The sequence below is a fragment of the Hemitrygon akajei genome, chromosome 12, assembly GCF_048418815.1.
Source record: "Hemitrygon akajei chromosome 12, sHemAka1.3, whole genome shotgun sequence".
Lineage (NCBI taxonomy): Eukaryota > Metazoa > Chordata > Chondrichthyes > Myliobatiformes > Dasyatidae > Hemitrygon > Hemitrygon akajei.
This window is the reverse complement of record NC_133135.1, coordinates 67,941,433-67,954,941: the sequence shown is the minus strand read 5'-3', so window position 1 is coordinate 67,954,941 and position 13,509 is coordinate 67,941,433. Positions and strand designations below refer to the sequence as shown.

Sequence of the window (13,509 nt, the reverse complement as noted above, 5' to 3'; positions counted from 1 at the left end):
AAAAGGCAAAAATTCTGCACTCTTTTTGATTTTGCAAGCAAGTCTGACAGCATAGATGATACATTGGAATCAGAACACATTGAAACAATAAATTAAAGACAAAAGAGTAGCTAGATCCACAAAACACCTGACCTTGCAGAAATTGTAGCTGCACTCTCCATCCAAGCCATGATCTGTCCTCCAAAAGTGTTACCCTGATGATTTGCATGAGGTGGTAAGACAAGCTCAACGGTCTCAACCCTGGTCTTCTCTGCTGGCACAACATGCTGGGACTCTTCAAAGTCTGGCTCTGGTTTAGGAAATATGTTCCACATTTGAGCAATATCTCAGCTTCAATCGATCCTGCATTGCAACTTACAGACTTGCATGAGCCTTCAATGAAGCAAAAAACTATTGAATTTGCAAATATAGGTTACAAAGCTTTTAAACACTAATATGCTGCAGTGTTCAAATCTTCCTTTCCTATGGTACCACATTTGTGTGACACTACTTTGTACTCTATGTTTTAAATATATGCATGCTGCAAATTCACTCCTTGTCACAAATACTCTGAATACAGATGCCGATTTATAGGCGTACCAACATATTCTCACTGTATTATTAAATGAAAGAATTAAGAATCAGGGACAAAAGTCATAGGAATATGAATATGTGATTATCAGCAACATCATTACAACTTTCTCTCACCTACGTGTTATGAGATTTTATTGCAGGATAGCTTTGTTACATTCTTGGATTCCTTCTTTAGTCCAGCAATTGAAATTTTAAAAATTCTTTCTACATTACGAAACATCATAAGATGTAGCCAAAAACGTCAGTAATACTGCAGACTCAAATTTGACTTGGGCGGTTGCTTGAACTTCTTGAAAAAAGAATGTATTGCGGTATCATATAAATATTTGCATGTCAAATTCCTGATACAATGAAAAGACTACCAGACCTGAAGCAAAACATATCTCAGGGCATCATTCCTAACATCTTATTGCAGAGATCAAAAAGATAGTTAGGAGTCTCAAAAATACCAGAGAGATGAGCATTATAAAGTTACTCATATAGCCAAAAAGTTTGGTATTGCAAAGATGGAGAATTGAGTAAACCAATTACCTTTTTGAATTGTGCTGGAAGAGACCAGATCTTTGATGGTTTCCAGGTGGTGCAGCCTCATTCGGCGACGCTCAACAGCAATACTGAACTCAATCTTCTCCTCGGGTGTTCTCGGAACGATGGGCTTCAGCTGCACCTGATGAGAGGAGGAAAGCAGATATTCATAAAGAGCCGAGGAAATTTTACTGTCCTTTCCTGAATTTAGTCCAGATAAATTGCTGAATGTGTCACTGGGACCAAACATGAAACCTCTACATTCAAAGCTGGTAAGAAGGGGAAGAGTGGAAGATTATAACAGAGGTCATGGCCGGATCATGCTATTGATCAGTGTTCTATGATTCAGCTGGCTCATCTAGGTCTGACAAAATACAGCTAAGATTAAGACTGTATTGGTTAATGATCTAATCAATACAGTCATGGGTTGGTTAGACATGAAAGATGGCTGGTTTTGTCTCTCGGAACCACAATGTATTTAAAGAAATATCTAACCATGCTGATAAACAGGAATGGGGGAAGAAAATGCAACAGAATGAGAAAAAACAATTCATCCAGTGAGGAAAGAGTGGCTAACACAAAAATTTCCCTTAAAAGCAGCAAAACATCAATATTGATAGGAAATACAGGACTCAAGGACAGGAAGAACTGGGGGAAGCAGATATCACCCTGGGTCATCACACAACCAAATTACTGGCCTCCACCACACTGGCACGAGAAATGCAGATGTTTATCACAGAGGGGAAAAAAAACACTACCTCTGAGCCATGGAAGTAGAATGGGAAACAGATGTCCTATAAGGTTATTAATCAAGCACATTGCTGTGATAAATCTGTGTTGGTGCCAGCAGAGGCAAAAGCAATGGTAAAATATTCAAAATTCTGGACACAAGGGTAGAGTATGCTTTGACTGTGACCAAGTCACTGGAATTTGGAAGCTGGTAGATACAAAAGACCTTTATTAATCACAAGCAGGTCTTCTGGAGAATGTTTCCCCTCTCCCCACAATCAACAGTATAATAATGTTTTAGACCTTTTAAATACAAAGACTGGAATAAGCTGGTTCCAATGACAATACTTGCCTATTTATACAGAATTGCACACTTACAGTGGAACTGTAACCCAAATGATAGAGTCCCTTTGCAAAGGGATGGTAAAGGGATTCCTGGCACAAAAACACCAAGACCCCCCAAAATATAACTTTTTTAGTTATGAGGTTGAGGGACAGTTCCCCGAATAGCCAGAATGTTAAGTAACAAAACAGTCATGTCCTGAACTGTATACTAAGTGCAGGGATATTGTTATGTTTGGGGTATTGGGAAGCAGGGTGGCTGTGAATAACACACACAAAAGACAGAGAGGTGAGGATAAAATATACAGATGTGTATTTTACTTGTAAGTCATCTACCCAGAGTGCCCTCTCACATTACATTCAGTACATAACATAAAGGGAGGCTTGACATCTACCCATAAGGGTCAAAATATACATGAATACACAACATATCCCTCCACCTTCCCATACACAGACAAGCTGCTGAACTACTAACGTTTAATGGAGTAAATGTCACATTCAGCCGACAACAAAAAACACTTTTTTTCTTAACTTGGGAAAGAGAGTAGACTGCCTCTATTCCCAGACATAAATCTGAGTATTATTGTGCCCCATGTGTTGAGGGTCAGTCACTAAACTACTGACAACCTGGGGATGTTGCCAAAGTCATTTTATCTCTTGGTGGTGTGTGTATAGATCTTGGCTTAGGTACTGAATTGTCAGTAGGGGGCATCTCAGAAAGCACTGGTGATGGTGAAGCACTGGCTGTGTCATTTGATCTTAACGGAGGTTCTGCAATCATTGTCTCAGAATCCTGTCCCATTTTTATATCTGGATCTGGACTGGTCAGTTTGTGTTGGTTTTCAGTAGCCTCAGAAATGGGTAACAGCTGATCAACACGCCTTCTCCCGATGATGTAATTACCAGTTTACACTGTATATTAGACAGGACCAGCTTGTATCACCACCGTTACAGGTATCCACTTTGTTCCCAAATCACTGTTCCAGGCAAGTACCTTCTCTCCTGCTAGAAATTTCTATACTTGGCTGTTGCATGTCTCTCTGATTGGGTTTTCTGTTCTGTTTGGGGGTCTAATCAGTCAAGCCGGATGCAAAGCTGTCAGTGCTAAGACACTGGTTGAGGGATCCACTTCCCACTTAAGTCTTGAGGGCTTGTTTCATTGTTTGTACGAATCGTTCAGCAAGGCCATTAGTGGCTGGATGAAATGGTACTGACTTACATGCCTTGAACTCTTCAGAAAGGAGTTGTGGGCCATTGTCACTCAAGCTGTTGAGGACAAAGCACATGCTCTTGGTCAAAATGGCTGAAAATGGAACGCAGCTCCTCAATACGTTTTTCAGATGTAGTGTTCTTCACGATGGCAGTCTCAGGCCATTTGCTTGTGCATCCATTATGACCAAGAGCATGTGGTCTTCCACAGGTCCTGTAAAATCTATGTGCATCCTCTGCTATGGTTCTTCAGGCCACTCCCATGGATGCAAAGGAGTAAGTCACTGGCAATGTGGGCATGCTTTGGCCTTCTCTTCAATGGTTACATTTAATCCAGGCCACCAAAAGTAAATATGTGTGATTTCTTTCATGCAGACCATGCCACAGTATCCTGCATGTTCTACGTCAAGCACTTGCTTTCTTAATGGTGGAGGAAAGACAACATGGTATCCCCATTGTAAACAACCTGCTTAGACTGTGAGCACCTCCCATCAAGCCTGATGATGTTTCAGTTCTATGATTGGTTCTTCTTTCCATTCATGAGTTACCATGTCCATTGCTTTAGATAGAACAGTGTCAGTATGTGTGTGCTTCTGGACCTGCACCACAGTTATCAGCACTGTAGGTACTTCCAGTCTCTTTCAGTGATGGCTCTTAAGCTGTAACAGTCAAGGGAAGTCTAGATAGTCCATCAGCATTCAAATGGTGCTCAGACCTTCTGTACTTCATATCATACCGATGTGCAGATCGTTAACAGAGCCCAACATTGCATTCGACTAGCAGTCAGGAAAGAAATGCCCGCACGCAAACTGGAAATTGACATCAAGGGGCAATAATCTGTCAGTAGTGTAAATCATTGATCAAAGAGGAATTGATAGAATTTATTAACTCCCAAAACAATTGCAAGTGCTTCCTACTCAATCTGGGCATAGTGGCTTTCTGCCTTGCTTGACGTCCTTCATGTGAAAGTGACTGAATGTACTTCACCCGATGGCATCTTGTGTGGGATAACTGCCCCCACGCGATAGGGCTGATGCATCACAGGACAACTGTATAGACAATGATGGGTTGAAATGTGTGAGTGCTTTGTGACAAAGTTATTTTGTCCTTTTTAAAAGTCTCTTCAAGGCTTTTAATTTATTTTAAAGTTCATGAAGTGGGTTCAGCATGCTAGCTAAGTTAGGAACAAACTTCGGGTAGTATGTTGGTAGTCCAGAGAAAGATGTTAATTGGCTTACGTTCAGTGGTGATGGAGTGTTGCCTTCACCTTTGACTGTGCCTTATGAAGCCCTGAGTTGTTGATCACGTGGTCCAAATATTCAATCAAAGTTCAAAATAACCATACTTATGGATCCATGGTCCATATTCCTAGAGTCTCCTGGAGTTTTGTACATGCTCACGCTCATTCGTCCCAGTAATGAGTAAGTCATTCGAAGAGCATTGCACCCTGTCAAGCTGCTTAGGATCTGGTTCATTGCTCATTGAAAAAGCTGAAGTGATGTCAATTGGAAGCCTTCCTTATCTGAACATCTCTTGTGGGTCACTATAGTCAACATATAATCATCTGCAAGTACGCTTGTCACAAGGCAATCTTCCTAAAAATGTCTGCCCTCTGGCCAATAATGTTAAAAGGTCATCAATGAGGGGAAGGTGTTGTTCAGCTGTAAGAACTGGGTTAATGGTTACCTTGCAGTCTCCACCACGCCTCAAAGACCCATCCTTTTTTAGGACAGGAACCACTGGAGTTGCCTATTTACTTACATACACTGGTTCCAATACCTTACTCGGAACAAGTCTTGAAGGTGAATGGAATTGCCTTCAGGCAGTTGAGTGTTGTGTCAGACATACAGCCAGTTTAACAGTGATTCTTTTCATACTGTCCAGTTCTCCACTGAATACTTCTGCGTGTTTCTTCAATACCTCTTGTAGTCCAGTGCTCTCAACAATCCAGTGCACTTTGTGCCAGTTGAGTTTGAGCTGCTTCAGCCACGAAGTGCTGGACAACTATCTTTCACAATGTACAACGGAAGCTAATCTTCACTGTGACACATACCACTCCCCTCACTGGAACAATCTTTACAGTCTTTACAGTCAACCCTGCCCCTTCTAGGGTGAAATGCGGTAATTTCCCCTTGTAGACTGTCTCAGACACCTGTATCCTCACTGTGGCCCCATCTGACCATGGGGTCACCCAGTAGCCGTCTTTGTGTTCTGAAACAGGTAAAACATGCAAAGCTTCTTCAACCACAGAGTGAACGTCACTCAGGCCTACCTGGTTGCACTAGACTTGAGTATTTTGCTCACAGTCAGAAAAGCTGAAACACGAATATCACCCAAAATTTGATTTGCAAGTGAAAAATAATCAAACCTTTCAGAAACTGAACTCCATTGTTCTGTTGCTTTGTCATACAGCCATATCCTTGCAAACATTGTTGCCTTTTTCAAACATAATCACACTCCAGAAAGGTTAACGAGTCTCACCCGGTTTCTCACTCTCTCTCTCTCCCCCCCCCCTGTTATTTGTTTTATTTAATTGTCCTGTTCTCACTTTCTCCCCTCAGATTCTTCACTCAGCACACCCCCTGCAGCTGTTTCCACGTTGCTCACCCACGTTACACAGCGGTACTCTGCCAGCAATGCAGACAGACATTTCTCACTGAAGAGAACAGAACAATAAATACCACGTGAGGATCTGTCACCTCATCATGTTTGTAGTACTGGGAATCTGGATGGCCATGAATAAGACTCACGAGACATGGAGAGGTGAGGAAAAATGTACAGCTGTTTATTTTACTTGTAAATAATGCCCTCTCACATTATGTTCCGTATGTAACACACAGGGAAGCTTGACAGCGACCCGCAAGGGGCAAAATATACATGAATACATAACAGATATGACTTTAATGCCTTCCCTCTCATCAGGAGGGTTTCAATGTGAGCCAATAAACATGAATATTCATCTATTGTCTTTCCCTGCATAGTTACAGTGGTACAGAAACAAAATCTCCCACACCGGACGATTGGTTTATTATCAGTTGGTGAAAGTTCAATAGTGAGCAGGATTCTTTTTGAAGACTGGCTTTGTTTTACACAAAGCTCCATAACTCATGAATAGCACTAGTAGTAAATTTACAGATGTCAAATTTACTAAAATTGGTGACATCCTTCAGAGTGAAAATGGTTATCAGGATTTAGGGAGGTCTTGAGGGCAAATGGGCCAAGGAGTGGCAGAGCTCTGAGGTATGTGTGAAGCACAAGCACGTGGTTCACTTCAAGTGGCATTGCAGGTAGACAGGGTGAATGAAGGCAGCTTCTGACACACTGGCTTTCATAAAACAAGGATCTGAGTTAAGAAGTTTGGATGTTATGTTGCAGTTGTACAAGATGTTGGTGAACCTGCATTTAGAAAGTTGTGTTTTGATCCCCCTACTATAGGAGAGATGCTATTAAACTGGAAAGAGTGCAGAGAAGATTTGCAGGGAATTGAGGAACTGAATATTCCCCTGCATAGTTACAGAGAGGTTGAGCAGGTTACGACATTTGTCATTGCAGCACAGAGTGAACTTAAAGAGGTGTATAAAATTATGAGGAGCATAGATAGGATAAGGGAACTCAGCCTTTCTCCCCCAGGACTGGGGAATCAAGAACTAGGCGGCATAGGCTTAAGGTGAGAGGAAAGAGATCTAATAGGGAACAGAGGGGCAACTTTTCACCCAGAGAGAGGTCAATATATGGAATGAGACGCCTGAGGAAGTGTTTGAGGCAGGTGCAATAACAACATTTAAAAGGTACTTGTACAGGTACAGAGATAGGAAAGATTTGGAAAATGGGATTGGCTTAAATAAGGATCTTGATCAACAGGAGCCATTTGGGCTGAAGAACCCATTTCCGTGCTGCATAATTCAATAACTCTGTGAGAATCAGGTACATTTTACACCAGACTGGTATATTAACTTAACATTGTTGACACACTGGAAACTCACCATAAGAGCAGATGCTGCAGATTTATTTGGTATTTATAGCTGGACTGCAATCAACCTAATTCAGAGTTTACACCATTCCTCGCAATGATTCATTTTCTAATAATGAACCAAAATTCATACCATTCACTGCTTTCTGCTTTTAAATTGGTGAATTGTACATTAGAACAGAAAACTACCATTATTTTTAAACATTCAGTTAATCCATTCATGTCCTTTAGATATGGGCATTTGCCACACTTACCTGGTCTAACTTTAAGTTTTTAGAGAGTTTGATAATGCTCCTGAAAGAAGTTGGAACATTTTGTTTCATTAAAGTCTCTATGCACAGTAAATGCAAGCTGCTATTTATGTGGCTAAGAGTTGTAGCTTGATCCTGCAATCTCTATAACTGCAAATATCCTAACCTGACTTTGAGAAGATCACCTGAACAGCAGTTAGTTCTACAGAACAGAGAATTCAATGAAAGAAGATACTGCTTTCTCTGACAAAGTTATACACACAAATTCTGACATCATTCCCAAATAAAAACATCTGCATATTCAGATATACACACTATATAAACACTCCCGTACATCCTGCACATGGAGGTTAACTGTTTTATTTTTAAAAAATAAAACATTGGCATTTAATTCAACTTTTTGTTAAAGCAATTGATTTTTTGTCAAATGTTATTTAATGTACAGGATTTGGAATTAGTTAAGTATTAACAGACAGTTTGGTTTGATCATTTGGAGGAGTATAAAACTGGGCTCCACACAGTCTGCTGCTTCTACACTTCATCTCACGTGTACAGTTTGTGCCAGATGCCACCTTGGCAAGAATACTGATGCGCTCACGTATTATACACTGCAAGGTGGATTTCGATTTTCAGTAACGCAACACAAATTTTAGAAATAAACAAATATGAAGCAAGCGTTCACATTTTGTAGCTAAACGGACCAACTAATGCCTTCTCAATTACATACATTTGACATCAAGTAGGACTTGGCCAACAAATGCAATTTAAAGGAATCACAAAAGGACCTTGTTGTTGGTAGATTTCTACTGTCTGTTCCAACTACATTCAAATATTTAAATTTTATGGAAAGTGGTATGCTTGTGGTGAAGTAATCTGGCTCTATGTGCAAATGAGTTTATTAAGAAGGTGCACCATAAATATCAGGGCAACACACACAAAATGCTGGAAGAACTCAGCAGGTCAGGCAGCATCTAGGGAAAGAAACAGACAGTTGCGTTTCTGGCTGAGACCCTTCATCATGACTGGCAAGGAAGGGGGGAAGAAACCAGAATAAGAAGGTGGGGGAGGAGGGGAGGGGAAGGAGTTCACGCTGGCAGGTGATAGGTGAAGCAGGTGAGGGAGAAGGTAGGTGGGTGGGGGAGGAAGGTTGAAGTGCAAAGCTGGGAGGTATTATTTGTGTGCTATACCACAAATTCCACGTTTGATCTACAACATGAACAAAAGGAACGGCAGGAGACACCTGGAGCAGGACAAGGAAGTGTGAAGAACCAGAGGATGAGGAATCTTGGTATAAAATTGGATCCACCCAGACTGGAAGGCATCAGGTCTCCTGCCTAAACAAGCATTTCAATGAAGGTATCCGTACTGAAATCTGCCACCCATTACATTGCAAACAGAACCTCAGGCTGAAGTGAGGACTTCATTGCCAGCAGGTGTGGCTATCAACTTGTACTCTGCATATAATGAGAGCCAGACTGTCACAGGACATGGCGGAATACTAGCATGTTCAAACACTTCCATTGTCTGGAAAACTCTGGACGATCACGGCAGCTCAGGTCGTATTTCAAGCTCAGACCCTTAGAATCCTGCAGGACACTTCACAACATTGCAATTACAAGAGCATTATTCTAGTCTCCAGACATCAAGGAAGCAGCAAAAAATAAACAAAAAAGTCAATTTTGAAGGTCTATTTCAGCAAATCACGATTAACTGATACAACTGCAGTCTGCCGCAACATGGAAACAGAGTCTTTGGTTCAATTTGTCCACGTTGACTGTGCTGCTCGCCAGCAATGCCAGACAATTGGTGAAACTTGGAGGGGGAGGGATGAAGCAAAGAGCTAGGAAGTTGATTGGTGAAAGAGACAGAAGGCTATGGAAGAAGGGGGGAGGAGGAGCCCCGGGGGAGGCTAGGGGCAGGCAAGGAGATAACATGAGAGAGGGACAAGGGGATGGGAAATGATGGCGGGGGGGGGGGAGGCATTACTGGAAGTTTGAGAAATCGATCTTCATGACATCAGGTTGGAGGCTACCCAATCAGAATACAAGGTGTTGTTCCTCCAGCCCAAGTGTGGCCTTAGAGAAGGGACGCGCTCAGACTGATGGTTTGAGATGTGTCTATTTTAATGCCAGGAGTGTTGTGAACAAAGTGGATGAGCTTAAAGGGTGACTCAGTACTTGGAGCTATGATGTTGTGGCCATTACAGAGACTTGGATGGCTCAGGGGCAGGAATGGTTACTTCGAGTGCCAGGCTTTAGATGTTTCAGAAAGGGAGGCAAGAGAGGTGGGGGCATGGCAGTGTTAATCAGAGATAGCGTTACAGCTGCAGAAAAGGAGGAAGTCATGGAGGGATTGTCTACAGAGTCTCTGTGGGTAGAAGTAAGGAACAGGAAGGGGTCAATAACTCTACTGGGTGTTTTTTATAGACCTCCCAATAGTAACAGGGACATCGAGGAGCAGCTAGGGAGACAGATCCTGAAAAGGTGTAATGATAACAGAGTTGTCATGGTGGGAGATTTTAATTTCCCAAATATCAATTGGCATGTCCCTAGAACGAGGGGTTTAGATGGGGTGGAGATTGTTAGGTGTGTTTAGGAAGGTTAATTGACACAATATGTAGATAAGCCTACAAGAGGAGAGGCTGTACTTGATCTGGTATTGGGAAATGAACCTGGTCAGGTGTCAGATCCCTCAGTGGGAGAGCATTTTGGAGAAAGCTATCACAATTCTATCTCCTTTACCATAGCACTGGAGAAGGAGAGGAACAGACAAGTTAGAAAAGCATTTAATTGGAGTAAGGGGAAATATGAGGCTATCAGGCAGGAACCTGGAAGCATAAATTGAGAACAGATGTTCTCAGGGAAATGTACAGAAGAAATATGGCAAAGATATTCATAAGACACTCAAAGCTGCTGCGCAGGTTGCCTGAGTGGTTAAGAAGGCAAATGGTGCATTGGACTTCATCAATTGTGGGATTGAGTTTAGGAGCCGAGTGGTAATGTTGGACCCTGGTCAGACACCACTAGGAGTACTGTGCTCAGTTCTGGTCACCTCACTACAGGAAGGATGTGGAAAGGTGCTTGGAAGTACGTGCAGAGGAGATATCAGGAGTAAGTTTTGTTTTTTTTAAAAACGCAGAGAGTGGTGAGTGTGTGGAATGCTGGCAATGGTGGTGGAGGCGGATTCTACAGGGTCTTTTAAGAGACTCCTGGACAGGTACATGGAGCTTAGAAAAACAGAGGGCTATGGGTAACCCTAGATTATTTCTAAGGTAAGGACATGTTCGGCACAGCATCGTGGTCCGAACAGCCTTTATTGTGCTGTAGGTTTTCTTTGTTTCTATGATATACAGGAGGCCACATGGGAGCACCAAACACAGTAAATGACCCCAACAGACTCACAGGTGAAGTGTTGCCTCACCTGGAAGGACAGTTTGGGGCTCTGAATGGTAGTGAGGGAGGAGGTGTAGGGGCAGGTGAAGCACTTGTTCTGCTTGCAAGGATATGATTACCATGTTGGTAAATCTGTTTCTGCACTCTTTATATTTTAATAACACCTTTCTTCCAACAGGATGACCAAAACTGTACACAATCCTCCAAGTGCAAACTCAAAAATGTCTGCAGAACTGCAACATAACCTCCCAAATCCTATACTCAGTGCCCTGACTGATGAAGGACAGCATGCCCAAACCTGCCTTCTTCAACTTGTCAACCTGCCACGCCAATTTCAGCAAACCTTGCACTTTTACTATGACGTCCCTCTGTTCCATAACACAACTCAAAGCATTCACTCTGCTGATTTCCAAAAATGCAAAACCTCACATTAACTGGATTGAAAGCCATTTGCTAATCCACAACCCACATACCAGCAGATCAAGCTCATCTGTAATTTTTCATAACCCTCTACACGATCTCACAACACAATCTATTTTAATAGCATCCATAAAATCCCTATAAACATGGCAATTCACCTCACTTCCATTCCTAATTAGCAAACCTTTTTTCTTAAATATTGTCTCTGCATCTGCACTGTCAAGATTTCTCTTCCCCATTCTACTTTTTAATGTTTCAATCAAATCACCTTTCATGCTTCTTAACTCCAGCAGACACAAGCCTAGCCCGCCTGATCTTTCTCCATAAGACTATCCTTCCATTCTAAATACTACTCCAACAAACCTTCTCTGAAAGGCTTCCTTACCTAACGGAGGCAAATACTCTACATAGACAGGACAACAAAATGGCTGCTGCTTCTCAGCTCCAGAGGTCCAATTCAGTATCATCCTACAGTGTTACTTGAGTCCACATCTTTCACCCCTGTGATCAGTCGGTTTATCTCCTATCCCAATGGTGGGACAGTTGGTAAGTTAATTGATCACTGTAAATTCCCACTAGCGTGTAGATGACTATTATATCGGGGGTGGGGGTCATGAGAATGTGGGGAGAATAAACCATGGTTAATATAAGTGTAAGTGGGTGATTGATGGTATTGACTTGGGTCAGTCAATGGGCCCATTTCCGTACTCAAAAACTTAACAAGTAGTCCTAATGTGGTATCACCACTTCCCTACAGAGCTGTTTTACCAAGGAACCACTTTATTCTACATTTTTAAACAAGTGTGCAATTTTCCAACCACTGCAACATCACCTCACTAGACAGTTTGATGTTCAGAGCATCTATAAATGGTAGAACATGTAAACAAAGCACAACTAAACCAAACAACTCTTACCCTATTCATTCTTTAAATTGTCATATAAGCTTTTAGTTTTCAAGTCTGAATGACCAGCAGACTGAGTCACATTGAGACCAAGGAGGAATCCTGCTTCATGAAACAGCATTGATGTACATCTGAAGTCACAAATTGCTGGGAATGGCATTTGTGGCAGGGCAGCATTGAAAGGGTAAGTGTATCAGTGAAATATTTAAAAAATCAATGTCGATCAAGTCTACATTAAACAAGGAATTGCTATCAATATTGTTTTATCCTGAGAACTGAATTCATTGCCTTATTTAAAGAGTTGCCAAAAAGAACCACTTTGCCCCTCCCTCCAAGTTCTTTCATTTCTTAACAACATTTATTTTATTATCTTGGAAAAGTGATGCTGCTGAGCATTTCACAGCAATTAACTATCTTACCATTGATATTTTTTTCAGAAGATTTAATTTTGCATTTATCAAAGCAGAACACATAAAATGTCAGAGGAACTCAGCAGATTAGGCAGCATCTATGGATCAGAGTAAACGTGTTATGTCTCGGGCCGAAGCCCTTCTTCAGGACTGGAAAGGAAGGGAGAAGACACCAGAATAAAAAGGTAGGGAGAGGGGAAGGAGGACAGCTAGAAGGTGATAGGTGAAGCCAGGTGGGTAGGAAAAGAAAAGAGCTGGAGAAGAAGGAATTTGATAGGAGAGGAGAGTGACCATAGGAGAAAGGGAAGGAGGAGCGGGAGGCAATAGGCAGGAGAGAAGAGTGGAGAATACAAGATGAGGACAGGGGGAGGGAAAATTACATTACTGCAAGGAGAAATGGATATTCATGCAACCCAGTTGCAGGCCATCTAGATGGAAAATACTCCTCCATCCTGAGGGTGGCCTCATCACATCACAAGAGAAGGTCATGAACCGACATGTCGGAATGGGAATGCAAATCAGAATCGAGATGGTTGGCCACTGGGATGTTTTGCTTTTGGCAGATGAAGCACAGGTGCTTGATGAAGCGGTCGCCCAATTTACAACAGGTCTCACCAAAGTGTTGGAGGCTGCATTAGACAATAAACGACAACAGCAGATTCGCAGGTAAAGTGTTGCCTCACCTGGAAGGACTTCACTGGTGGGGAAAAAAAAATCCCTCCCCTCCCTCCTCTTCTTCTAATCCCCACTCTGGCCTCTTATCTCTTCTCACCAGCTTATTGCTTT

At 42.0% G+C, this 13,509-nt stretch overlaps 1 protein-coding gene across 1 annotated transcript in view; it reads right to left on the bottom strand.

Moving 5' to 3' along the window:
* The window catches only part of acot11a (acyl-CoA thioesterase 11a), a 105,795-nt gene that overhangs the window by 46,177 nt on the left and 46,109 nt on the right, over nucleotides 1–13,509 (bottom strand). The window contains exons 6-7 of the mRNA XM_073063377.1: nucleotides 1,105–1,240; nucleotides 133–289 (exon numbers count right to left, since the gene is read on the bottom strand). Of these exons, the coding sequence (XP_072919478.1) occupies nucleotides 133–289; nucleotides 1,105–1,240 (293 nt within the window). The remainder of the gene's footprint in view (nucleotides 1–132; nucleotides 290–1,104; nucleotides 1,241–13,509) is intronic.